General features: G+C 38.0%; 2 protein-coding genes across 31 annotated transcripts in view; one reads left to right on the top strand and one right to left on the bottom strand.

The window, feature by feature from the left end:
- ABI2 (abl interactor 2) overlaps positions 1 to 27,030 on the top strand; it is a 153,579-nt gene that overhangs the window by 102,215 nt on the left and 24,334 nt on the right. For 21 of the 26 annotated variants that reach the window (XM_058300339.1, XM_004453610.3, XM_058300321.1 and 18 more), the window contains one exon: positions 7,862 to 12,461. The exons of 2 other annotated variants lie outside the window; for them this stretch is intronic. In XM_058300339.1, the coding sequence (XP_058156322.1) occupies positions 7,862 to 8,037 (176 nt within the window). In that variant the 3' untranslated portion in view covers positions 8,038 to 12,461. Of the gene's footprint in view, positions 1 to 7,861; positions 12,462 to 27,030 lie in introns of those variants that run through there. 3 more of the 26 variants (XM_058300336.2, XM_058300316.2, XM_058300315.2) reach the window with 1 other exon arrangement.
- Positions 14,303 to 27,030, bottom strand: part of RAPH1 (Ras association (RalGDS/AF-6) and pleckstrin homology domains 1) — a 106,710-nt gene continuing 93,982 nt past the window's right edge. For all 5 annotated transcript variants that reach the window (XM_058300309.1, XM_058300313.1, XM_058300314.1 and 2 more), the window contains 2 exons: positions 24,435 to 24,577; positions 14,303 to 21,784 (listed from right to left, as the gene is read on the bottom strand). In XM_058300309.1, coding sequence (XP_058156292.1) covers positions 19,784 to 21,784; positions 24,435 to 24,577 — 2,144 coding nt within the window. In that variant the 3' untranslated portion in view covers positions 14,303 to 19,783. The remainder of the gene's footprint in view (positions 21,785 to 24,434; positions 24,578 to 27,030) is intronic.

Genomic DNA, 27,030 nt, shown 5'->3' with positions numbered 1-27,030 from the left:
AGGAAGTAAGTTGATATACTTAAAATGCTGAAAGGCAAAAACTTCCAACCAAGAATTTTATATCTGGTAAGATATTTCTTTAAAAAATGAGGGTGAGGGAAACGGCCTTTGGCCCAGTGGTTAGGGCGTCCGTCTACCACATGGGAGGTCCGCGGTTCAAACCCCGGGCCTCCTTGACCCGTGTGGAGCTGGCCCATGCGCAGCGCTAATGCGCGCAAGGAGCGCCCTGCCACACAGGGGTGTCCCCCGCGTAGGGGAGCCCCACGCACAAGGAGTGCCCCCGTAAGGAGAGCCGCCCAGCGCGAAAGAAAGTGCAGCCTGCCCAGGAATGGCGCCGCCCACACTTCCCGTGCTGTGGACGACAACAGAAGCGGACAAAGAAACAAGACGCAGCAAAAGGACACAGAAAACAGACAACCGGGGGAGGGGAGGGGAATTAAATAAATAAAAATAAATCTTTAAATTAAAAAAAAAAAATGAGGGTGAGGCAGTCTTAGATAAACATAAGCTGGATGAATTCATCACCAGTAGAAGTGTTCTACAAACAGGCTAAAGGGCGTTCTTTATCCTGAAAAGAAATAACACTAGACAGTGGTTCAAAGCAGCATCAAGACTTGTGGTAAGAGCAATTATTTGGGTAATTATAAATGCTGGTATTATTGTAGGATATTGTTTGATATGTAATTCCACTTCTTTCTAAAAGTGCTAAAATGCAAATGCATAAAAAGTCAGTGACCTGTAGGACAATATCAAACAGGCTTAATATATGTGTAATTGGAGTCCCCAGAAGGAAAGGTGAAAGTAAAATATTTGATGTAATAATGGCCAAAATATTTCCAAATTTGATGAAATCTGTATTATCTGGTACTGTCTAGCAAAGTATTCCAAAATTTAATGGTTTAAAACAACACACATTTATTATTTCACAGTTTCTGTTCATGGCTTAGGTTGTCCTTTGACTCAGGGACTCCCACATGGCTGCAATCAAGGTGTCATCTGTGGCTTAGTCTACTCAGGGCTTGACTTGGGAACGATTCTCTTATGCATTCACGCACATGGTCATCAGCAGGATTCAGTTCTTCATAAGTTGTTGGGTTGAGGGCATGGGTTTATTTTGGTCTGCTGGCTGGAGACTGCCCTTTGTTCTTTTACACATTGGCCCCTTCATGGAGCAGCTCAAACATGACAACTACTTTCATCAGAAGAGCCAGAGAGAGAATGCAAACAAGACAGAAGTCACCTGTATTTGTCACTTAATCTTAGAACTGGTGTCTCATCAGTTTTGCCATATATTATTCATTAAAAACAAGTCACTAGATTCAGCTTACAGTCAAGGGGCACAGATTACATAAGGGCTTGAATATCATGAGGCAGAGATCGCTGGGACCATTTTAGAAGCTGCCTGCCACAAAAAATATAAACATGCAGATCCAAAAAGTTCATTGAACTCCAAGTAGAAGAAATACAAAGAAAACTATGCCAGGGAATATCATAATCAAATTGGGAAAAACCAGTGTGATAAAGATAAAATCTCAGAGAGCAGAGTCAAAAAAGACATGACATACAGAGAAACAAAGATAAGAATGACTGCAGAGTTCTCATAAAAAACAATGCAAGCCCAAAGACACTGAGCAACATCTTCAATGAATGAAAAAGATGTCAATCTAATGTATTTACTTGGAAGACAATAGCTGTTCAAAATTAAGAAAGAAGTGGGAAAGAACTGAGAAGTTATCACTAGCAGACATATGCTAGGAAATAGTAAAAGGAACTTCTTTAGGTGGAAGAAAAATAGTACTAGATGAAATCTCAAATTTACAAAAAGCAATGAAGAGTGAAGTAAATGTGTAAATATGTGGGCATATATAAAGATGTGTCACCGTATCTTAATCTCTTCTAAAGGTAATTTTTTTTTTAAAGATTCATTTTTTATTTATTTCTCTCTCCTTTCCTCCTTCCCCCGCCAGTTGTCTGTCCTCTGTGTCCATTCGCCATGTGTTCTTCTGTGACCGCTTCTATCCTTATCAGCGGCACCAGGAATCTGTGTTTCTTTTTGTTGCATCATCTTGCTTTGTCAGCTCTCTGTGTGTGAGGCACCATTCTTGGGCAGGCTGCACTTTCTTGAGCGCTGGGCGGCTCTCCTTATGGGGCATGCTCCTTGAGTGTGGGGCTCCCCTACGCAGGGGATACCCCTGCGTGGCACGGCACTCCTTGCGTGCATTAGCACTGCACTTGGGCCAGTTCCACACGGGTCAAGGAGGCCGGGGTTTGAACCGCGGACCTCCCATGTGGTAGGCAGACACTCTATCCATTGGGCCAAGTCCGCTTCCCCTCTTTTAAAGGTAATTGACAATAAAATAACAATTTATTGTTCAGAGCAAATGCAAAAGCTATTTCACTATCAGAAATAATGAAAGGAAACAAGTGGACTGTTACAAGGTTCACATATATAAAGTAGTATAATGATACTTGAAGGTAGACTTAGATGAATCAAAGATGTATATTGTAATCTCTAGAAAAAACAGTAAGAATAAAGAAAATGGAAGTATAGCTAATACACAAATAGTAGAAATATAATGGAATAATAATAATAAACTCAGTCCAAAAGAAGACAGAGTTAAAGGAACCAAAAACAGATGAGACAAATAGAAGTCAAATAAGATATATTAAAACCCATCAAAACAATAATTATATAAATGGCTTACACAGTTCAATTAAAAAGCAGAGCTTTTCAGATGGGATAAGAAGAATTCCAATTATATGCTGTCTATAAGAAACGCACTTTAAATGTAAGAACACTTGGCTAAAAGTAAAAAAATGGTACGTTAATCAAAAGAAAGCTGGAATGGTTCTATTATTATCAGTAAATTAAATTTCAGAAGAAGGAATATCACCTGGGATAAAGATGGATGTGCCATAATAATAAATGGACCAGTTCATTAAATAGTTCACAATACATAAAGCAAAAAGAGACAAATCTGAAAGTAAAAAATATAAATCCACAATTATAGTTTGAGATTTCAACATTACTTTCTAACTTATTGTCAGAATAAAAACAAAATCAGTAAGAATATAGAAAACATGATCAGCACTACCAGCCAATTTGCTCTGACAAATAGGCATCAAGAAGATAGTAAATTGGGGAAGCGAGTTGGCCCAATGCATAGGGCATCTGCCTACCACATGGGAGGTCCAAGGTTCAAACCCAGGGCCTCCTGACGTATGTGATGAGCTGGCCCACATGCAGTGCTGATGCGCACAGGCAGTGCCATGCCACACAGGAGTGTCCCCCGTGTAGGGGAGCCCCATGTGCAGTGTGCCCCCTAAAGAGAGCCACCCAGTGCGAAAAGAGTGCAGCTTGCTCAGGAGTGGCGCTGCACACATGGAGAGCTGGCGCAGCAAGATGACACAACAAAACAAGACACAGATTCCTGGTGCCACTGACAAGAATACAAGTGGACACAGAAGATCACACAGTGATTGGACACAGAAAAGCAGATAACTGAGGGGGGGGAGAGAAGAGAAATAAATTTTTTAAAAAATCTTAAAAAAAAAAAGATAGTAAATTAAAATCCATTATATCACTAATTGCATTGATTTATGCATTTATGCATATGGACATTTATGGAACATTTTGTCTAGTAACTTCAGAATACACTTTTTTTTTCAAATGTACTCAAGAGTTTTGACTGATACAGACCATATTCTGGACCACTTAAAGAGTCTCAGTAAATAAAGAGGATTGAAATAATACAAAATGCTCCTGAACAGAAAAGAATTTAAGTAGAAATATACAACAAATATATTTGGAAAAGCCCCAAGTAGTTGGAAATAAAATAGTACATTTCTAAATAATCCACAAGTCAAAGAAATTATAAGGGAAACTAGGGAAATATTTTTAACTTAATGAAAATATAAAACATACAAAAACGTGTGTGATGTAGAACTAGAGAAAATTTATAGCATTAAGTGTGTATATTATAAAAGGTCAGATAAAAGAGAAGGCACAGATTACCAATATCAGGAATGAAAGAGGGGACATTACTACAGATTCTACACATATTGAAAGGATAACAAGGGAATATCATGAGGAGCTTTGTGCCTATAAAATTGGCAACTTAGGGAGTGGATGGGCTTAAGTGATGGAGTGTCTGCTTCCCACATGAGAGGTCCTGGGTTCAGTTCCTGGTGCCTCCTAAAAACAAAATATACACAGCAAGCAAATGAAAAAAACAACTCATGGGAGTCGATGTGGCTTAGCGGTTGAGTGCCAGCTTCCCACATATGAGGTCCTGGGTTCAATTTCTGGCCCCAGTACCTCAAAAAAATAAAAGATAAAAAAATAACTTAGGCAACATAGATGAAATGGACACATTCTTTAAAAGACACAAACTACTGACTCTCATGAAGAAATAGGTAATCTCAGTATACCTATGAGTTAAAAAAAAAAAAAAACTTTTATAGCTTAAAACCTTTCCATGAAGGAAAAATTTCACTGGGAATGAAAAGGAAAACATGGAAAATTCTATCAAACATTTCAGGAAGAAATGATCCCAATGTTAAACAACCTATTCCAGAAAATAGAAGTAGAGGGAACACTTCCCAACTCATAAGGACAGCATTACCCTGATGTCAAAATTTACAAAAATATTGCAAGAAGAGAAAACCACAGTTTATTATCCCTCATAAACATAGACAAAAAATTCTTTCTGCAACACAAATCTAGCAAAAAAAAATTATACACACAAACATTCATATATATAAAGGGTAACACATCGTGACCAAATGGAATTTATTCCAAGAATGCAAGGTTGGCTTAACATTTGAAAATCAGTGTAGTTCACCATCTTCACAGATTAAGGGAGAAAATGGGTCATTTCAGATGATGCAAAAAAGTATGCCAGTTTTCCAACGCCCATTTGTGGTATAGTTCTAAGCTATCTAGAGATAGACGGGAGCTTCTTTGATATAATAAAAGTTACTTATGAAAAACCAATAGCTAACATTATACTTAAATGTTAGAGACTGAATATTACCCCCTAAGGTCAGTCAGGAACAAGCCAAGGATGTATTTTCTCCTCTTTTCTATTCAACATTGTATCAGAGGTATTAGTCAATGCAATAAGGAAAGAAAAAGAAGTAAAAGCACACAAGTTGGAAAGAAAGAAGTCAGATAGTCTTCATTTGCAGAACACATCCTATAAAATCCTAAAGAATCTACAAAAGAACCTAGTAGAAATAAAAGGATTAGCTAGATAGCAGACTACAAAATCAATACACAAACTTAATTGTATTTTTATGTACTAGTAACAAAAATTGAAAATTGAAATTTACAAAACAGTATCTTTTGCAGTTGCATCAAAGATATAAAGTACTTGGGGATAAATTAACTTTAGCATGAATGCTGAGAAAACCAATGTGTAGGTACCATTAATCCTTCTCTTTTCTACCAATTGCATATTGGTAAAAAATCAAGTATTTTGGTAAAACCAAATACTTAGCATTTTCTTTAAAAGTTTTTTCTCATGTGATTTTTGATATATTTGAAATATATGCGTAACTGTAAAATATTTAGTAGCCTTTCCTCCCTCTCCCTATTGCCAAAACCATTTTTCCTGGCTAAGATTTAGACAAATTTTATATTTCTCAACACCAACTAAATATTTTGAATATTGGGGAAACAGAGTAAGATATTCATACTTAATATACATCTTGGAGTTATTTTGATGTCTCTTGTACTAAATCAACTCTATTTTCCTTTTGATGAATAGCTTGCTTTTTCAAAAGTGATCCTTTAGGGAAGCGGACTTGGCCCAGTGGTTAGGGCGTCCGTCTACCACATGGGAGGTCCACGGTTCAAACGCTGGGCCTTCTTGACCCGTGTGGAGCTGGCCCATGCGCAGTGCTGATACGTGTAAGGAGTGCCGTGCTACGCAGGGTGTCCCCTGCGTAGGGGAGCCCCACGCGCAAGGAGTGCACCCCATAAGGAGAGCCACCCAGCGGGAAAGAAAGTTGAGCCTGCTTAAGAATGGCACCGCCCACACAGAGAGCTGACACAAGATGACGCAACAAAAAGAAACACAGATTCCTGTGCTGCTGACCACAACAGAAGCAGACAAAGAAGACGCAGCAAATAGACACAGAGAACAGACAACGGGGGGGGGGGGGGGGGGGAGGGGATAAATAAATCTTTTTTTTTTTTTTTTTTAAAGTGATCCTTTAAAGAATTAAATGAAAAAATCACTGGTGTATGTCTGTCCCTGGAGTGAAAATGAGCCTTTTAATGGTTTTTAAAAGCACATTTTTAAGATAAAAGTAGACTTAATTTCATAATAGTGATTATTAATTTTGACAAAGATAAAATGTCTAGCAGTTGTCAAAGTTCTGATCTCTGTACAATTGTAAACAGAGTCTCTGGAGTCACATATAAATTCTATCTAATCCTTTCTCTATGTTTACATAGGGAAAACAGATGCAAGGAGAGTTTAATGTTTCTGCTAAACTCTGGTTGTTGAAGCAGCCTTTATATTGTTCCCTAAATTACTTTTCAATGTCTTTGTATTTCTCTAAGTACCATGAAGGTTGTCTTTCCTGAAAAAAAAAAAAAGGCTAGAAAATATAAGGTTGACTAGTAGAAGTACTAAACTCTTTAAAAAGTTGTTTGTTTTTGGATAGTTATATTTTGAGAAATATATCTTTAATACTTCTAGGCCCCTCTAAAGTATCTTCTGGAATGCTTAATCATATCACCATAATAGGAAGTATTCAGAGCTTAAGGGAACCATTTTAGTTTTAGTAAAGCAGGCCAGAAAAAATTTTTTCCTCTAACTAGGGCAAGTTGCATTATATCACAAGTGCCTGTTGTGATTCCTTTTTCTAAGAGTAAGGCTGCCATAAACTAACAAAGTCATTATGTGTTTCTCAGAATAATGGATAGGTGGAGATTTCATTGGATGAAATTCTGAGTAGGATGAAAAAGGTCCTGGAGATGAAATGGTTGGAACAAAAAGAATTCTTCCAAGGGGATTTGAGTAAATCATAGAATATCCCAAATTACCTAAATTTGAGGCAGATGTATTTCTTAGGAATCAGAGATTATCTGAGATATTGTTAAAAAGTTCCAGTTACCAAGTTATTTTAGCAGTAAAATCTACAGAAAGTTTATAGGTCCATTGATTTTTGTAATACTGCCACTGTTATTGTTTAATTGGTAATGTAATACAGTATGTGTTTTAAAAGAATATGCATATAGTGGACTCCCATCATTCATGCATTGAGCTTGCGGGAATTCAATCAATCCTGTAAAGGAAAAGAAAAAAAAAAAAAAAATCCTTAAAGTGTGGAGCATTCTACTCAGAAAATAGGCATCAGCTCCAAAAGTATGAGAAAGGAGTTGTAAATCTGCTATTCCCTTAGTTTGTGTCACTTTTACATGCCTCATAGTATATCTCAATATACTTGTATAATTCTAATGTTTAAAGAAATGCACATTTTAAAAAAACACAATATGGTGTCTAAACAAAAGCTCAACTGAAGAAATAGCTCTGTTTCCTGATTCTGGGATTGTATATATCTGTCTTTAGTGAGATACTTTCCCATGGCCTGTTGAAGGGTAAGTTTGACTAAATGTGATTTTTCCTATTTGTACTCAGTTTAGAACCTAACCTCCCCAGAAAATGGGATTCCATTGTATGGACTTGGGTGGTATTAGTTGGAAAACAAAACAAAAGTGTTTGGTTTTGTATTTAGAAAGTCTGTTAGAGTGCTGCAGAAGTAGGGAAAGGATGAATATTTACTTTTTTGGTTCTGTCTTTCAAGGATTATTCTTCTCTTTAACATCCTTTTTTTTTTTAACCCGTAGTTGTGGCAATTTATGATTATACAAAAGACAAAGAAGATGAGCTATCCTTTCAGGAAGGAGCCATTATTTATGTCATCAAGAAGAATGACGATGGTTGGTATGAGGGAGTGATGAATGGAGTGACTGGGCTCTTTCCTGGGAATTATGTTGAGTCTATCATGCATTATTCTGAGTAAAGCTCAGCAGGGCTATCGTTCCCTCACAGGAATAGTCAGGTCTTCCCAGATTGTCAGAGCCCCTGGGGATTCCTCTCCAGTGAAATGAATGAAGGATACAAATGATTAAAAACTACTTATGATTTTTGGTTTATCCCCCAGAATTAAAACAAAAACAAAAAAGCAAGCTGAGTATGAACAAATGGATCTTTCTGCCATCATATGTACTATGTTGAGCTGTCTGGATTAAAATGAAGTGACTGTTTCTGAGTATATAAAAAATAAAACAACCTAAATATGTATCTTGATTGGTTCAGAAAAAAATCTGGGAGTTTTCTCAGGAATTCTGTACACTCTGGGTATTTCCCCTCCTGTAGAATCTGTGGCATTAAATGTTCTTCAATGCCTGTACTAAGGGGTTAACCTCAAAGCTGAGTGGATACCTTAAGCCCTACACTTTCTTCCACTTGTATGAAAAAAGAATCAATATAAATATCACATTTAACCATTTATATAATTATTTCAGATGACTTATTTCTTTAACACTCTAAATTCTATATTCTCTCAGCATTGGAATGCACCAAACAAGTTAATGCTGAACTGACTTGCATCCCTCCATGTTTCTCAGTTTTCAAACTATGAGGATGATGAAATGTGAGTTTCCAAACATTCCAAGGGTAGTTAACAAGTGCCCAAATTCGATTTTAATATGCTGTTGCATAAGACTGCATTGTTGCTAATGACCAGTGTACCCAGATGTGTGAAGTGTGGTAGGCTGGTTCTTACGCTGAGGTAAGGGTGCAAAGTTACACACAAAGGTTCCTAAGGTTCTGAAGAGATTGCACTGTAGAACATTCCACTCTGAAGGGACCCTAAACCCTTGCCTGAGGTGCTGTTTTGATGGGTAGGAGCTTGGAGGTTAGACCAACTTTTTCTTTACTTCTTCTCTAGAAACACTTAGGTCTTTTTTGATAAAGAATAGCAGTTATTTTTACGTTTCTTTATAGTCATTGGGAATAAAAAACTTGCTACTGTGCTCTCAACATCATTAATGACCAGTGTTACCTCCTGCTGAGTTTATTCCCATAGTTTTAGTAAAGGTAAATATTCTCCTGATTTTTGCATGATTGGATTCTGAAGTAGCTGCTCTTGGTAAGATTTTGAATCTTATGTCTCAAAGAATATAACAGTGGGGTAAGATTATATTCTAATAATCTTATAATCAGCCAAAATTTATCCAATCACAGATAAAAATCAACACATCTTTGAGAGAAACAATAACAAAGTTTGTTTTTTTTCCCATTTGCACAATCATAGCTTCAAACTCAGTGTTGCTTTAATCATCCCTTCTGTTACCAGTTTAAGAAATACTGAAAAAATCAGGAGGGCTTAGCATGTTCAGGAAGTTAAATGTGTGATGATGGACCAGCTCATGGCCAGGTATCAATGTGGGTTCTTCCCAGTCTCTGTGACTTGGTCAGAGTAGAGCATTGCCAGGTAATCTCCCTATGCTGTGCTGAAAGGACAAATAGCTCCTAACATTTCAAATGTAGGCCTTGAACATGATATAGTACAGATGATAGAGGAACTCGAACAATGAGGAGATCCAGATGGTGCAGTTATAAGTTTATATTCCACTTGCTCATCCGTTATTTGAACACAAGATCTCGAACATTTAAATGCGACCCTGTCAAGACATTTTAATTTGTTTTAAAGTTACAGGTTTTTCCTACACATTGCACCGTAGCTACTTTACTTTTAAAATTTTCCAAGACTTTGGATTTCGCTTTCATTATCTTGCTTCTAATACATATGCCAGTTTACACTTCTGTTAGGTCATCCCCACATCCCTTATTCCATTTTTCTTAAAGTAATGGCCCACAGTATCCTTTGAATCTTTAGCTCTTTTATAGACCCAACCTAGACTACTTGGATAGGTTAGTCTCTTCTTAGTACTGGGTGTGTAACTAGGAAAACATTTTTGAAATTAGATGTTCCCATTAAATTTTTTTTTTTGCTGAGAAGGCTTAGTGGATTCATAATGCAAAGTGTGTTTTGAAATCCAACAAACAGTTCTTACAGCTCACAGCTATAGAAGCTGAGAAGACACTTGTGCAAGAAGCAGACCTGTGGTGGTCAGTAGGAAGGGAGCTTGCCTGTTGGACCTTGGCTGCATTGGGGAGTGCAGAAGACATGGTGAAGACCTTTATACTGCAGGTCTGCAACAGAGGGAATCCATAGGCCAACTGATGTTGTTCTACATTATTCAACACTAATATGTGTGTGATTTTTGTTTTAAAAACAATACCTGTTAGATTTTCATCTTTTTAATTTTTGTACAGTTTGAACTCTATAGTGTCTTAGAAGGATACTATGTAATGATGGCCAGGCCTACAGTATTTGAAGACTTTTAATGTATGTAATATTTTATAGATTGCATGCTATTAATGGTCTGTGAGGGTTGTATTTCCTGTTTTATCATAAGTTTCCCCCCATTTATCTTTCTATAAACAAAAGGGTCAGTATTAGGAATTGCAAATGAATGTAGAACTCTTACTTGCTACATACTGTTAATGTTGTAGCAAATATAATCCAAGTCTAAAATCTGCTGACCAGTAAACAACCATTTTATCAGGAAAGAGGGAATTTAATAGGAGAGATGGTTTCCCTCCTGAAATGTTTTTTGACTTCTGTGCCTACTCCCTTTTTTTCTTTTAAAAAGAAAAAAAAATGGCTGAGTGGTCTGGTTTTTTTTGTTTTTGGTATTAACATTTGAAATTCCATAGGGCTATGACTGAAAATACACTTTGTCTTTGATCTTATGGCCAAGGCAATACATCAGAAACATAAATGGTGCCAATATGTCAAAATCTAGACCTGAGAGATTGAGCCTGCTATTATGTTAAGATGTTATGTTCAGTGTTTTTTCCTTTTGGCTATCTGATTTTCTGTCACCCTCAGATGCACCTGCTGTTCCCAGCATCTTAAGAGTTAGGATTGGCAAGGGCTTGATACTTTTTGCTGTGATCCTAAGAAATCATTGGGTGAGACATTTTCACCACCCCTTTATTTCCTCCTCCTGCTACTGTTTATGCATCCTTACATTGATGTCTGTAATGTGGCTGTGCTCCTTAGCAGCCTTATGTTGATGGAGAAGATAAATATTTATTTGTTTGGGAGGCATCAACATGATGGTAGATACCTTACTTGTATCTTTTTGTTTCCATTTCCTTTTAGCAGGCATCCTTTCCTCATTATGAACTATCCTTATCTCTTATTAACTTCTCTTGTGGAGAAAGCATGGGAGTACTGAAGGCCACACCTTTGCCTTTGAAAAGGGTTTGATCGCAGAATTGGCAGGTGACAATGATTTTGAATCACTTTCCTTTTCTTTGGCCGGGAACTCCTGATTGGTGTTAAAGTGATAATCCTTATCCCCCACTCCCCCCCATGATTGATTTAGACTCATAGAAATTGAGTTGAGATTTGACGTTTTGTTTCATATGAACATCTAGTTAATAAGAAGACAGCCAGTGGTCCTTCCACTGCTCTACAACTATCTTAATTGAATGTGCTGCATTTTTCTTTATAGAGTTCTACTTGATGTCTTCAGGAAGATACTTGAAAAGATATGCCATGTTTTGATGAATATCCTCAGATTATTCAGACTATATTATTTAAAGGAGTGTACTTAAGTGTACCCATCATTAGTAAAAATTTTCATTTTAACCCTTCTTAAACAATACTCAGTATAAATGGTCTTCTTCATAAGGTATATCTAGCAAAAATGTTCTGTCATTTCAACATGGGCAGGAGCACAGTATAACAGCCTTATTTGAGAGCCTTATAAAAGTTACTAAATGGAGGCATTGTGCTCATTACTTTATGCTGATCTTTCTTCCTATTTCTTGAGAATCTCATAATTATTTTTTAAAAATTGACAAATGAAATGACAGGGCCTAGCTGTGTATAAACTGATCCTTCCTAAAATATCTTGGTTTGTTGTTTTTTTTTTTGTAAAAAAAAAAAAAAAAAAAAACACACAAAAAACACAAAACCACAAAAAAACAAAAAAAGCTTATTTTCACATTAAAATGGAAGCGTCTTTTGCAACTTCAGAATTATATGGAAAAGCAGTTTTTAACCATACTTTTGTCCATGCTCCTTTTTCTTAACAATGAAATAGTTTACAAAACAGAATGTAAACAATGTGTGATCTGGCCGTTGTACTTTTAGCTCCCAGAGGGAGGGTTCATATATAATGAGTGAAAACCAGGCAGAAAAATTTGAGGGAGCAGTATGTTGCCAGTAATATTTCTTGTGTGTGCCATTAAACCACCTCCAGATGAGTGGGGGAAACATTCACTTTTTAATTTTTTAAATAGTATTTGGAATTGTTGCTGTGTACTACGAATTAAACCCAAATAAAATCCCACAATGTATAAGTGTGTTGTGAATGTATTTATTACATAAGGAACTTATTTTCTTTTGAAGGTGGTATCAAGGTTTAAGTATATGGGGGAGAATTCTCAATTTCCTTGTTGATCCAAATTAGGAAACCGCTTTTTAATTCTTAAGTCTAAGACTTCAAATATTTTAAAATGTTGAATTTCATCTTACCCTCCGCTCCCAAGACAGCTACAAACTATATATATCCCTATTTTGCTTTAAGTGAACCTCAGACTTCCTAATCACTCCATCCCCAATACACCCAGTTCTGTAAATATAAAAATCTTTGGCTATTGACTGAAAAGCAAAAAACAAGGAAGACCAAATATTAGAATGCCTGTACTTTTTAAACAAGGATTCCACCCGCCACCCCCCTTCCATTTTGCGCTCATTGTCTATGTTCTGGCTCTGTTTTCTTTTTTTTTTTTTAAGGCATGGAAAACAGAACCCAGGACCTCCCATGTGATAGCATGCACCCAACTGCTTGAGCCACATCTATTTCCCTGCCTGTGCTTTTATTTTTTTAAGGATTTATTTTTAAAAATTTATTTCTCTCCCTTTCCCCATCTTGTTATCTGCTCTCTGTGTCCATTTGCTGTGTGTGTTCTTCTGTTTCTGCTTGTATTCTTGTCAGCAACACTGGGAAGCTGTGTCTCTGTTGCTTCATCTTGCTGCATCAGCTCTCCATGTGTGCGGCGCCACTCCTGGGCAGGCTGTGCTTTGTTTTGCATGGGGTAGCTCCCCTTACGGGGCATACTCCTTGTGCATGGGGCTCCCCTACATGTGGGCCACTCCTGTGTGGCACAGCACTCCTTGTGCACATCAGCACTACACGTGGGCCAGCTCACCACACGGGTCAGGAGGGCCTGGGGTAGGTGGATGCTCTTATCATTGAGCCAAATCCGCATCCCCCTGCCTATGCTTTTGTTGGCTAAGAGCCCAACCTTAATCTACTGAAAGAATTTTCTAATGGCTTATTTGAAAAAAATAATGGGCACAATGTACTGTCTCTGATACCCAAGAATGCTTCAGTTTTTCCCCATTTTCCTAGTCCAACTTATTTCCTCTGTGCCTTTATATTTTCGATGTCTTTAAGTAACATGGAGTAAGAATAATTGGAAAACTGAGGGATACCTAGCTAACACATTTTATATTTTGAATGGGAGGAATTTTAGACATGAAAGCAATCATCTCAAGGGTGTTTAGTATTAGCCAATCTTTTGTTCATTCTCCTTTTATCTCTTTAGTTGACCTCTTTGGGGTTACTTTGGAATTACACATTTGGTTGAAATGCTTTGTGGATTGGGGGTAGGAAGAGAAATACTTTTGGTTCTATTGTCTTGGCAGACTGTGTTCATTGTACAAGGTACTCTTCTTAAGTCAAAACACACTGCCAGTTTACAAAACTAGGTATGACCAGCAGATGGTGAATGAAGGGAGAAAGCTTCCTTTTCTTTTTTTGCCCTAGTTTGGTAATAAAATGAAAAACTTATTAGAACACACGTGCATGCATACCTAGGCATGGCAGCCCAACACATAATTGTGCCTCCAATGCTTCAAACAAAAAGCAGCCCCTTCTAAATAAGGTGTAGTTGTATTTTGTGTAAAGAAAGAAAAACAGAAAGCTATTACCACTTCTTAATTGCTGATGTTTGGCCAAAGCACCCCTGTATGTTGGTACAAACTATTCTTAAAAGTTAACGTACTGAACACAACAAATTCTAGTTCACTTTCACACTGAATTTGTTCTTACTGCATAGCCGATTTTTTGGTTGCCCTGACATAAAAAGCAAAACCAAGTTCTTAATAGTGCCAATAAACACAAAAAGTTGCCATGTTTAAATGAAATCTATGTATTTTTTTTATTAAGGATTAGGTAAGTGGACAAAATGAAAAACGTGACAGAAAAACAAATTTACACTGACTGTATGCCTACTATCCTTAGCCATTACAATAGTTTACTAACAGTAACCAGCAAGAGGAACTTGGAAAATAATTTAATCCAGCAGTAAAACAAAAACATCAGTAGTACTGAATATATCTCTCATATATATATATATACCTACATATATGTATATAGCTTTGCACAATCAGGGAGCAAGGCACATAATGAAATGAGCATACATTTATGCAGAAAATAACAGCAACAAGTTGAGAGAAAAATCTTTACCAAGCTGTGCATAATCTTTTAAATAATGTCTTCTATAGGGTACTGTATAATGAGTTTCCTTTTCTCTTTTTCATGCTTTAAAAAAGTATATTTCTACATTGTATCTATTTATGGCAAAGCTCCCACAAGCAAAAAGTTGGTGTGAGAGCTTTGATTCCCTTTTTTAAAGAAATGAGGGAGGCGGAAGGGAGGAAGGGGAGGAAGAGCAATCCTAATTAAATATATGTGCAATTTTCCTTTAAAACAGTAAACAATGTTTTGACAACATTTAACACAGGCTAATGGTATTTTATTTTAAATGTACATCTCTATAAAAGGAGTTCACTAATGGCTTATAGTAAAATTAAGCAAAATCATTTGAAACATTCCAGTTAATGCTTTATTTTCTAGGAGGGATTATTTACAAATACAGAGGAAAAAATTTAGGAGGTGGGGAATCACGAATGATGGCTGTTTTTGGTATTAGGTAATAATAAACTTACCAATGGACAATTTCTAAAACATTAGGTTTTTTTTCCCCCTTAAGTGCTGTGAACTGTATTCTACAGCCTAAGAAGTAGTAATTGAGGCTTCAACAATCATGAGCTTGTATTAATAACCATCTGAACCTAGCCACCATTTAAGTATGCAGTATTCATCAACCTGACTCAATTCCCTTCTTAATGTCTTTGGTAGAGAGCAGCGAGACTCCATTAGATAGATGAAGCCCATCTCTGGTGAGATGTCACTTTTTCTATTTCTGCCCAAATTATGAAATACTCACCTTCCTTCTCTTTTATTAGCACCTCTAAGTTTGTTTGATTTTTCCTTATATACTATTCCTCCAAAAGAGGTCAAGGCACTGGGAAGTAGAGCAAATATTGTTTACTAAATTACCTCAATCAAAGAACAAACCAATTATATTTTCGCTTCAAGTGTTTATCCAGTATGTTGTTTTATTTTTATTATTATTCTACAGCTGTGCTTCAGATGTCTTTTACATATAGACTTTTCAAGGGCACAATAAGAACTGAGCACTTGGATTTGTTTGAGGGATAGGCTGGTAAATGTAGAAATGTTATTCTTGACACTGAATTTTAAAAGGAAAATAAAATCTTATATGATAGTGAGATATTTAATTCTGTTCTACCTGCATCTCTCTTTGGATCAAATCTCAAACTTCATTGAGAGGTCACATATTCATAAAGGGTTAGGGATACCCTATAAAATTATGGAAAGTGTATAAAGCAAAAAATCAAAGTTCCAAAAGGTACTTGCAACCTAAACAGATTTTTTAGAAATATACATCCTCTCACTGTGTATAAATCCAAATATACCTTTTTTATTTAAAGCACCACACCTAATATTCATATAAATCATACAGATTTAACTGGTCTAAACTTGAATAAAATATATGGGATTATAACAGTTTTTATTTTTAGCTTTTAACAGGCATAAGAGGAAGCCTTCCTTTAAAATCACCTTGTGTTTTTAACAAAGTTGTTTTTACCTTAGGGAAAAAGGTGACAAAGGGTTTCGTTGACCTGATAGTTGATTCAAACCAACCAACACCAACAACTTGACATTTTTTTCAGGCTAATTTATAAGCTTACATCCTTGACACAAGCTTTTGAGCAGCTGAATTCTCCCATGAAAGCAGTTTTTGAAACTTGAATTGCATGGACAGCTCCTATTTACCTTGACTTCAGAGTGGCCACTCTACTGGAATTATTATTCACAATTCCCAAATATTGTTTACACAAACTTTCCTGATAAATTCAGCACTGTTTCCAGTGACAATCATGGAGCGAGAACTTCCAAAACAGTTCACTACTCTTCATAAAGTAATGCCTTTCCTTTAGTGGGCACTAGCACCTTAATTTTAGAGGACTGTAAGAGGCCATCATCTCTACATGACTTGGTTTGAAAGTTTCTGATGAAAATAGTTTTCAACATGCTTTTACACTTTAAAAAGCCCCAATAATTAAAAAATTTGATTTACAGTTAATAGGTATCTGTAAAACGTCAAGAACAGTTACTTTTCCCAAGTGAGAATTTTAGCAGCTAAGGATAAAAATCATTTGTTTACTTTACCTCTACATAGGAAAAGCCAAGTTGGTAAAATTTCAATACAGAATAGTTTAAGATATTTAAATTAGTACCTATGAACCTTAAGTTGTTTTATTAACAGAATAGATTTGGTAGCCTTTCAGAGCTGATGCTAAAACTTTAAGCACAGGATGATCCAACTTTTGAAATTATCTGTAGTAAAAATTAATGGTGCTAAGCAACTAATTACCTCTAAAAGGCACCTGTTTGTACTGCCCTCAGTAGCAGTAGGATGTCATCCATACTGTTTATTTTTCAGTACAGTTAAGTCAATGTTTAGATTTCCTCCCTGGACCTGAAGGGGCCGTGCTGGGTTGGAGCTGCTGAGCACAAGGCAGTTAAAGAAGGCAAAGTACTAGTGGCAGTAGGTGTTTTCTATGAACTTTCTATGAAAATGCACCAGAGAAAAAGGAACAGTTACAAAAATATAGAGAGGTCTCAAACCAAAACAAAAAACTACATCCCAACAATAACAACAAAAATTTTAATTTAAAAACAAAACCAAAAAAAACCTCCCAGGGAGCAAACAATAGAATTAAAATCAAAAGCCATCATTTTGGTTTTCTGATTCAGTTGTTTCATACAGAAGGAAGCAAAAAAAATAATAGCTATTTTCATCTTTGGAGAAGTGTAAAAGGATAAAGCAGGCTGTTGTCAGACAAACCATTGGATAAGGGGTAAAAAAATTACATTGTACCACCTTTGGCTCTGCACATGGTGCTCTCTTCTTAGTGTCTACTAGTACTCAAAGGGTATCTGAACTGAAGCATTGCTTCAGGATGGCTCCCCAGATTGAAACAAGCAAGAAATCCCAGGAATTCCCACACTGAATGAAAAAAACAAAGGCTGTGACTTGGAGCTCAAATCATGGGAGAAAAAAGGTGGTAGGAGTAAGGGTACATTTTTTTATCCTCAAGGAAAGTTGAAGTCCAGTATCATATAAAAAAAGACTACAACCAAAATAACAAAAAAAACAACAACAAAAACACCTAGTGGTAAATATTTAGATAACTGGATTCCTCTTCTTAGTAAAACTCTTGCCTCACAAATAAAGATGATCCTCAGACTATAAAGCTGCAGGCAGAAGACTACGGGAAATTATTTATTCATGAGTCACAACGGAGCACGGCAACCTGTACTCAAAAACATTACTCAGCCTTGCTGTGCATGCTTAACACTGCAGATGCATTAAAGGTCACTTGAAAAGCACAAGAATATCAAGCATACAAAACTGAACAATTTAAACGATATCAAAGTGTGTCTTTTAAAGAAGCAGGGCTTTAAAATGCACAATTGTGTGTATGCTTATTACTCCATAACTACATGAGTATATCAAACTATCCAGGAGACACTGGAGATGTGGCAATGGACAGGTGCTACCTATTCTTTCTCTTTAATGACAATACTTTCTTGGACAGTGGGTTATAGTGCCATCCTATGTACAAAGTACAATTTTCTCTTATTCTTGAATTATTTACCATTTCTACCCCATTTCATTTATGATAGTTGAGATGGCTGGCTTTTATTCCCTGTTTAAAAGCTCTAAGACTGCATTTTATTCTCAATGGCCAATCTATTATCATAAATTGGTGAGACCAATACGTATTTCTCTCATATACCAAAGAAAACACATTTTTAAAAGGGCATATAGAAATATAGTGTGAGTTCTGTCATAGCAATGATTTCCTATTATACAAAGTTGCACATGCACAATATGTAATGTCACTGTACTAGGGCTATACCACCCCACCAGAACAAATGGTTACCTGGGCACATCTCTATAAGCAGGCTCTACAAGTAAGGATCCTAATGTGCTCCAAAAGCTGGGGGCAAAACTTGTCAAAAACTTCATTTTTATTTTCTTCCCTCTCTCTGACAGTCCCATACTCAAATGGATTTTTTTTGCATGTTTAAAACTTATACAACCTAACTGTTGAGACCTACACAGGGGCCAGTTTTATTCTCTTACGTGATCACCCATCCCTTCTACAAAGTAATATGTAAGAAAAACAGGCATTTCAGAAGGTGATACTGCTTTTCTTAATGATGCACCATATTGGCACAAGATGTATATAGTTTATATACCAATTTTCTACAAACATCTACTATACACATCTACCTAAAGCACACACTGTAAGAAGGTTAACTGGTGACCTGAAGACATATAGGGACAAAGAATTACTGGGGCATTGTGTTTGACATTCTCTTACAAAATCAAAGATCATCAAGCCAAACTTAAGAAACTTCAAAAAGCTCATGAAAAGGATTCAAATACTAAAAAGGAACTATCCATGTTTCTTTTGCCTAAATGTTCCATGTACTGTAGGCAAATAGCTTACCTGTAACAAAATTTATTCCACATTCTAGATTTGGGTGGGATCATTCAGTAGCACCACAACTAGAATGGTTTAGTTAGAATATAACTTTATTTTCTATGCAAAACCACAACAGATAACTATCTGTGAAAGTTTCCCCATACTGCAATATTTACCCGTTCTGTGAAGCTAAGGAGTTTCCTGATTTTAAAGTGCCCGCTTACGTAGAATAATGAAATGTCAGTCAAGCAGTCCTAACTGGGGAAAAAATGAACAGCAAAGCCCCACAGATAGACCAAACATTCTGGTTGTCTTCTCAAACTGAGAAAACAGCACATTATACATCTATTCATTAATATATAATATACAACATGCAGATATAGGCTGCACATGGACAGACACACAAAATACCTTCTAAATAAGTAATCAGAAGTTTTTGGTCCGATCCACATGATAAATCATAAGGGACAGGTCTCACATCCCCTTCCATGCCTCTTCTACCCAAAACACATAAAACCCACCTTCAGATTAGGAGAGAAAAGGAATAAATAGAATCACTCTCAGCCACACACACACGCACAAATATATATATAGCTATGTGTGTACAAGAACGTGTGTGCACACACATACAGACAGCTGGACACCACCTGGATAACACCATCATACCAGGAAACTCTGAACACCAAATTCAGAGATAACCAGGTGAACTGATTACAGATAACATAAACCAGAAGTCCTATGTTAGCTACCAGTCTCTCGAGAGCTTGGTGTTCTGGTCTCTTTTGGGGGGAGCAGGAGGGGGTCCTCTCCGCAATGTTGCATAGCCTGATACATGACAACTTCCATAACCAGCCTTCTGTTGATCAGAAAGTAGTTCAGGGGGTGGTGGGGGCAATGCCATGTCATCCATGGTGGCTGTGGGTTCTGCTCTGGACATGTGGGAGGAGGAGAGTGAGCCATGCCGGCTGATGGACTTCCGTTGTAGTGTCCTGTTGAGGTCAGCCAGGAATCCAGGCTGGACACTAAGGCTTGATTTGGGAGAGGTGGGCACTTGTGGCACAACTGTTGCCATCGTTGGCTGCTCAGAGATTTCGACTTGTGTGAGACGGGTGCTGTCATTCCGTTTGGGTCGTGTGGGTGGTGGGGCTTTCTTCACTGACGTTTTGGACCATGGCTGTGGTTGAGGATTAACAACTGCCACTTTTGGAGAGGTGCTTCCTGAGAACACTTCTGGAATTTCTATGGGTGGCAGAGGAAGCTCTGTTTCCGGTGGAGGTGGTGGAAAGTCAGAATCAGAAGGAGGAGAGGGAAATTCTACTGCAGAGTCCTTTCCATGCCCACTCAGAACAGATGCTTTTGCTGATACACACCCTTGTTGGAGAACACTGGGAAAGTTAACTCCAGAAAGATTTAGTTTTCCAGGTTTGGGGGGTGCTGCAGGAGGTGTTGGTGTCTCCTTGCCAGGAGAACCCGAAGGTTCTGCTGGCGGTGCAAACTTGCTGACCAAACTGTCTATTGAGGGTCTCTTAGGCTCAGGGTGCTCTGGACAACTGCTGGATTTAATGCTGGAGTTACGCTGTGGGGTTGGGGGTGGTTTCTTTCCTCCAGGGCTGGATGTCTTACTGGTCTTTTTGCCTGGAGATCCACTTTTGTCAGGTGTAGGAGAAGCTGTGGGTAGAGCTGGTGGTGGTGGTGGGGCTGGTGCTGGTGCTGGTGGTGGTGGAGGAAACGCCAGGCTGCTTTCAGGAGGAGGAGGAGGGAAATCTGGAGAAGGGACAGGAATCGAGCTGGGCTGCCATTTGGGTTTTGCTTTCACAGCGGGAGGAGACTGAGGGGCTACACTGGCTGGGGTGGGCTTTAAGGGCTGAGATTCCAAGGGAGGAGGGGTTGGAGGGGGAGGAAACTGGCTGGCTATCTGCTTCACAACTGAGGGCAAAGGCGACTGTGGAGAAGGAGGCGGTTTTACACAGAAGCTCTGTTGTTTGGGCAACGTGGGTGGGGGGACTGGACTAGGAGGAGCAGGGGGAGAGGGAGGGATGTGAGAAACAGGAAAAGCTGGCTGTTTTTTTGCTGGGGGGATAGGAGGAATAGGTGTAGGTGCTGCAGCTTGTGTCACAATGGGTGGTCCAGTCCTGGTGCTGGTTGGTGGAGGGATGGTCATAAGGGGTTTAGGGGGAGCTTGGGGAGGCAGGGGTGCAGGGATGGGAGGAAGTGGTGGCGGTGTTGGAGGAGCCGCTTGAATAACATGCTGAACTTGATGAATCTTCAGTGGTGGAGGTGGGGGGCTGAACTGTGGAATGGATGAGGCACATGGTGCTGGTTTCAGCTGGGCCATGGCGGAGCCGGGGGTAGGGGGTGGAGGGGGAGGAGGAGGTGGTGGAACAATTCCACTGGGGGGCACTAGGATCTGAGGCTTTACTGACTGTGAGGCAGAGGGCAGAGGCTGCATCACTGCAGGTGGCAGAGGCTTAAATAAGGGTCCTGAATGCTGAGAAGCGTTCTGCAGCCTTGTTATTGTGCTATACTTGACGAACATTGGGGCTGCTGAGCCCGAAGACGGTGCAGATTGGCTGGGTAGAGGAGGAGGAGGTGGAGGCGGAGGCGGTGGGGGGGGAGGAGGTGGGGGAGGAGGTGGAGGCAGAGGTGGTGAAGGCTGTGAAGCAGTGTAGGGGGTGACTATCTTAGGTTGTGGGGATAAAGGGGGCATAAGTGAAGTGTAGGGTCGGTTCATAGATTCCATTCGGGCCTAAAGTATAAAAGGGGGGATGGGAAAGAGAAAAACAAAACAAAATGTTACAGAGGTGAGCTTTGACTGTGGAATTCTAAAAAGCAAGGAGTCTAGGACATGCATGAAAAGGATGCAGCAGTGGGGATCCTCAAGTTGGATAACATCAGGAGGCTAAAACTTGACTTCCTGGGCAAGGACAGAGAAAATTTGTTTTACTCAACAATATGCCAAAATAGCTAAACTTCCTAACAACCTAGGAAAAATTTCCTATTGCAAAAGCAATCTGACAGGATATATTTCTGACCTCTGGCTGAGTAACTTTCATACAACCTGTCCTGAACAGAACCCTCTCTGGGGCACTTCTAAGCACTAGACACCTCCTGGACTCGGACAAAGGGGAAGATGTGATGGCTTACGTGCACCTCTCTGTCCATGACTGCATCCACATCAAGCAGATGCCATAATTCTGTTTAGGAGTGCGGGTGGAGGGCCTCTTGATGAATGAGGATGGCTTTTTGATGCTAGTAAGCTGACACGTGAGAGTATGAAAATGTTCAGCAGGCGTGCACAGTTACACAGGAATGAACAAACTTGACACGCACACTCGTGTTTGTGTGAGCACTTGCATCCAACATGCACAGATGTCCAGCAATGCAGGTAAAGGGGGGACAGTCTTTACATTTGTTTTACTGGAAAATACCTAAAGAAATACTTCATAATCATTACAGAAAAGAACATAAAAATATCATACAGAAAAAGCCAGAAGAATCTGAGAGGAAACTTTGCAAGGCTAGAGTAAAGGAAATGTATCAAGAAATGATACAACAACCTGCTGACCAAACCACCTGGAAACCTCTTGGGCAATGCCGAACATTACCACATCAGGTCATTTATTCATGGAGCTTGAATGCATGAATGTGGTCCAAGGACTTCTGATAAGAGGAAGGGAAGGACCCTTGGTTTTTCCGTCCTCTGTTTAATAACTTTGGGGACATCTTTTAGGCTTTTTAAATAAACTGTAAGGATCCAAGATAAAACATTTGTATTAAATTATGAATGGCTTCTAATTAGCACTGAGGATGCTTAGGTTAGTAGACGAGGTTCATTATAGGGCTGAATTCTCTTGCCCACCAGGACACACACATTTTAAAAAATTACATATCACAGTAATGGTGTTAGTTTGTAAGATTTGGTTATTATAGGAGTCACCCAGGTTAATGTGTTTCCCAAAGAACAGCCCCTGACCTTAACTTGACCCTGTCTTGGCTGCTTCAGGGGTGTAGCCCTTAGCTGTGCTGGCCTTCACATTTGGTACCTGAGACCGAGGTAACAGGAGAAGAAACACAAAGAGGAATCAAGTCTCAAAACAAATTTTCACTGCTGCATGGCAGGGTTCACACTGCTCAATCACAGTGCATTTGGACCACTGTTTTTCTTGGCCTTATTCATATTAATTGGTTACGCCTACAATTTAAAATGCACACAGATCATACCATCAATAATTTCATAAGGCCAAGGTTTTTCTTTAGACATTTGAATTATATAAACCAGTTTCTCTGGTACATAAGTAGAGTATTAGCACCAAACGGTGATTCTCCATCCGAACTGATTAAGGGGATAAAGAGAGTGATAATATTTCTTCAGTTTGAGCCTCTGATAAGGAAATTAAACAAACTACCAGCACTTTGAGAATTTAGGTCATTAAAACCAATTCTCAAATATTCATTTCTGAGGGAAAGTGCTCCACCCCCACACTGGGCTACTTATTCCTCTTCTAGTTTCTGCAAATTAAGGAATAAATTGAGGAGAAATATCCATTTACTTCTCATTGGTGAAAATACTTAGCAAGTAATTCAAACCAAAAGAACCACACAAAAAAAAGAATGACAACTGGATAAATAAACAATCATCAGGCAGGTGTGCCACTGGTTCCTCAGTGATGGAAGTAGCTCTTGCATATTGAAATGGTGAACGCTGCCTAGGAAACGCCCTTGCCTACAGAATTGCAGAGGCACTTTGCTAGAGGAATGTGTTGCACCTTTTAACTTAAGCTAAAGAACCTCTCTATTTTTGTAAATAATCTCTCAGTAATTATACATGCCCTTCAGTATTGCTGGACAATCTACTATACAATTCTCAGGAATGTAAAACTGTAAGGGGACTGATTTGAATTTAGTCTTCCATGTAATCTATGACTACAGAAAATTCATCAATAAGCAGATAAATGCCAAAAAGTATCAAAGATAAGGAATGAGTTTGAATAAATGAAGTTAATAGAGAAATAAATAACTGTAAGCAGCCACTCTGAAAATGAGAGGCTTAACACCAAACGGTATTGCTCCATCCAAACTAATGGGAGAACAGAGAGAAGTGTTAACAACATTCTGAGATACTGATAAAGGAGTTAAGCTAATGCCAGGGTTTTTGTTTTGTTTTGAGATTTTAGATCATTACAGCCAATGTGTAAATATCCATTTCTGAGAGAAGGTCAAATCAGCAGGTCTTTCTGAAATCTTTTCACCCAATACAATTAGGAAGACTGAAGATCTGAGAAAAAAAGACTCAAACAGGGTGAAAAAAGGATTCCTAGTAAATAATACAGAACCTCAAGTTAAAAGCATGGAATACCACAGATGTCTCCATATAAATGAAAACAAATGCATATTACCTTGCTGGACTCTTCTAACTGAGTGCCTCGTTTCCAGGCTTCAGAGAAGACAGAGCTCACAATGCTCTGGGAACGAATATGTCCTGTTGGCTGGGTGTCAGAAACCCCACTATCAGACTGATTAGAGTGATTTGACTGAGACTCTGTTTAAACAATACGGTAAAATAGGTCAGTATTCTGACAGCATGAATATGTGTGTTTAGACAGATCTTTTTCACAAGGTCAAATGCTATGCAGAAGAGCAAATGAGTAAATTTTACTCAAATCATTTCATACAGGCAGCCAGTATTTTCCATGACAAACTTCCCTTATCTTAAGGTTAATAGGAAATCTTAGATTCCTTTTAAACTGCTCACCATGAGAGACTGATAACAACAGTAAGAAAGTCACATAGCATTACTGGTACCCTGACAAGCTGGCTTGCAAAAAATCAATTCCCAGTAAATAAGAGAATTAAGGAACCATCAGTAAAAGGAGTGACTTTTTTTCCTACCATGTCTTCAATACCTTGGGAATCAGTCTTTTTAATAACTCTGCTCCAAGGCATTCCAAAGTTCTAATTTATGAATTCAGAACATGATTGCTCCTTTCCTTTTAATTGCATAAAGTTAAGACACTCTCTTCAGGGCAAAAATGTAAACAAGGTAAGATAAAATCTCCTTCCTATTTTCTTCTTTCTTGATTCTCACTAGCTAGTTTTCTTAAAGTGGAAACTCCACTAGCCTCATTTATCATCCCAACTTAATATTTAGGATAGCAGACTATAAGGTGTCAAGAGGCTGGACCATATAAATTCTTGAGATCACATCAGCATTAGTATATATTCACTTTATGATTTACATGAAAAAACCTGCCCTTCACATTCATATACAGCATATATGAATGATGTTGGAGTAGGAAAATGCACCACACCACCTCATCAAGTATGTGGAAGCACCTGAATTTAAATTTTAAAAATATTATTCATCTTTTCTTCCCTTCAATTTTCTTTCCCTTAATTTTTTTTTCTAAAGTCCTACTTGCTACTCTCCTAATCTACGTCCTCTAAGTCCCCCCTCTCCCCATTTTTGTAAACTTTTAATTTTAGAATAGTGTTAGAACTACAGAAAAGTTACAAAGACAGTACAGAACATTTCTGCATACCCCTCACCCAGTTTCTCCTATCATCAATATCTGCTATTACTATGGTACATTTGTCACAATGAAGGAACCAACATTGGTAACATTACTATTAACTAAACTCCACACTTTATTTGGATTTCACTTGTTTTCCCTTAAAGTCCCCTTTCTGCTCCAAAATTCCACCCAAGCTACCACATTACACTTAATTGTTATGTCTTGTTAGCCACCTCTAGACCACGACAGTTTCTCAGGCTTTCCCTTATTTTTGATGACTTGACAGTTTTGAGGAGCCCTGGGGTCAGGCATATTTTAGAACATCTCTCAATTTGGGTTTGTATGATGTTTTTTTTTTTCCCTTGATTAGAGGGAGATTAAAAGTTTTGGACAGGAAAGACCACAGAGGTAAAATGCCATTCCCATTACATTATATCAAAGGTATTAATATGACTTATTACTGTGATGTTGACCTTGATCACTTGGCTCAAGTAGTGTTTTGTCAGTTTACTCCACTGACAAGAAGTTATCCTTTGCTGCTCTTTTCTCTTTGGAAAAGCAAGTACTCTTTGAAAGCAAGTCACTATGTGCAGCCCATACTTAAGGGGGTAAAGAGTTAAGATGCACCTCCTTAAGGGCAGAGTATCTACATAAATTATTTGAAAATCTGCAGTACAGATTTCTTTTTCACCATTTAATTATTCAGTAATTTATTTATATACCAGTATGGACACATGGATATTTATTTTATACTTAGATTATAACCTATTACTATATTATTTAAATTATTGCTCAAATTGTTCCAGCTTTGGCCATTGGGAGCTCTTTCAGGTTAGCACCTGTCTCTCTCTGACATCACTGTTGTGGTTTCTTGAGCATTACGAGATGTTTCAGCTTTATCTAGTATACTACCTCCCCTAGCACTAGAATCAGCCAATTCCCCAAGGATCCCTGGTTCCTTTTATTGGTGAATGGTATTAGAAACCAAGATCTGGATGCTGGGTGTGCTCATTGCTATTGGGATGACATTGCTTTTAGCACTCTCAGTGGACAGAGCAAGGAAATATATTTATATATACTAATCTGTGTATATACAAATTCTAAGTTTATTTTTACTGAATAGTTTAGAAATGAAAACAAGTCATACAGCTTTCTAATCAAATACTTTCTAAAGTAATTATTTCTTAATATTAAATACTTCTATAACATGAAATGCCAGAACAGGTTCTATAATTCTGCTTTTAGATGACATGGATATCATTCATGGAGCATTTTGAAGGCAAACAAACATTTATATTATGATGTGGTCACAGCTAATTGCTTAAAGGATGTGGAAATTTGAAAATGACCAGCAGTACTAGTGATTTCCTGTAAAAACTTTACAAAATTTCATTAATCAGCTATAACTATGATACTGGACTAGTTATAGCTATTGTCTGGAAACCTGTGGAGAGGGGGCAGTTTCATCATGGATTCCAGA

Source organism: Dasypus novemcinctus, chromosome 7 (assembly GCF_030445035.2).
Source record: "Dasypus novemcinctus isolate mDasNov1 chromosome 7, mDasNov1.1.hap2, whole genome shotgun sequence".
In the NCBI taxonomy this organism is placed as follows: domain Eukaryota; kingdom Metazoa; phylum Chordata; class Mammalia; order Cingulata; family Dasypodidae; genus Dasypus; species Dasypus novemcinctus.
The sequence above is the reverse complement of the archived record's forward strand: the minus strand, read 5'-3'. Positions and strand labels throughout refer to the sequence as shown.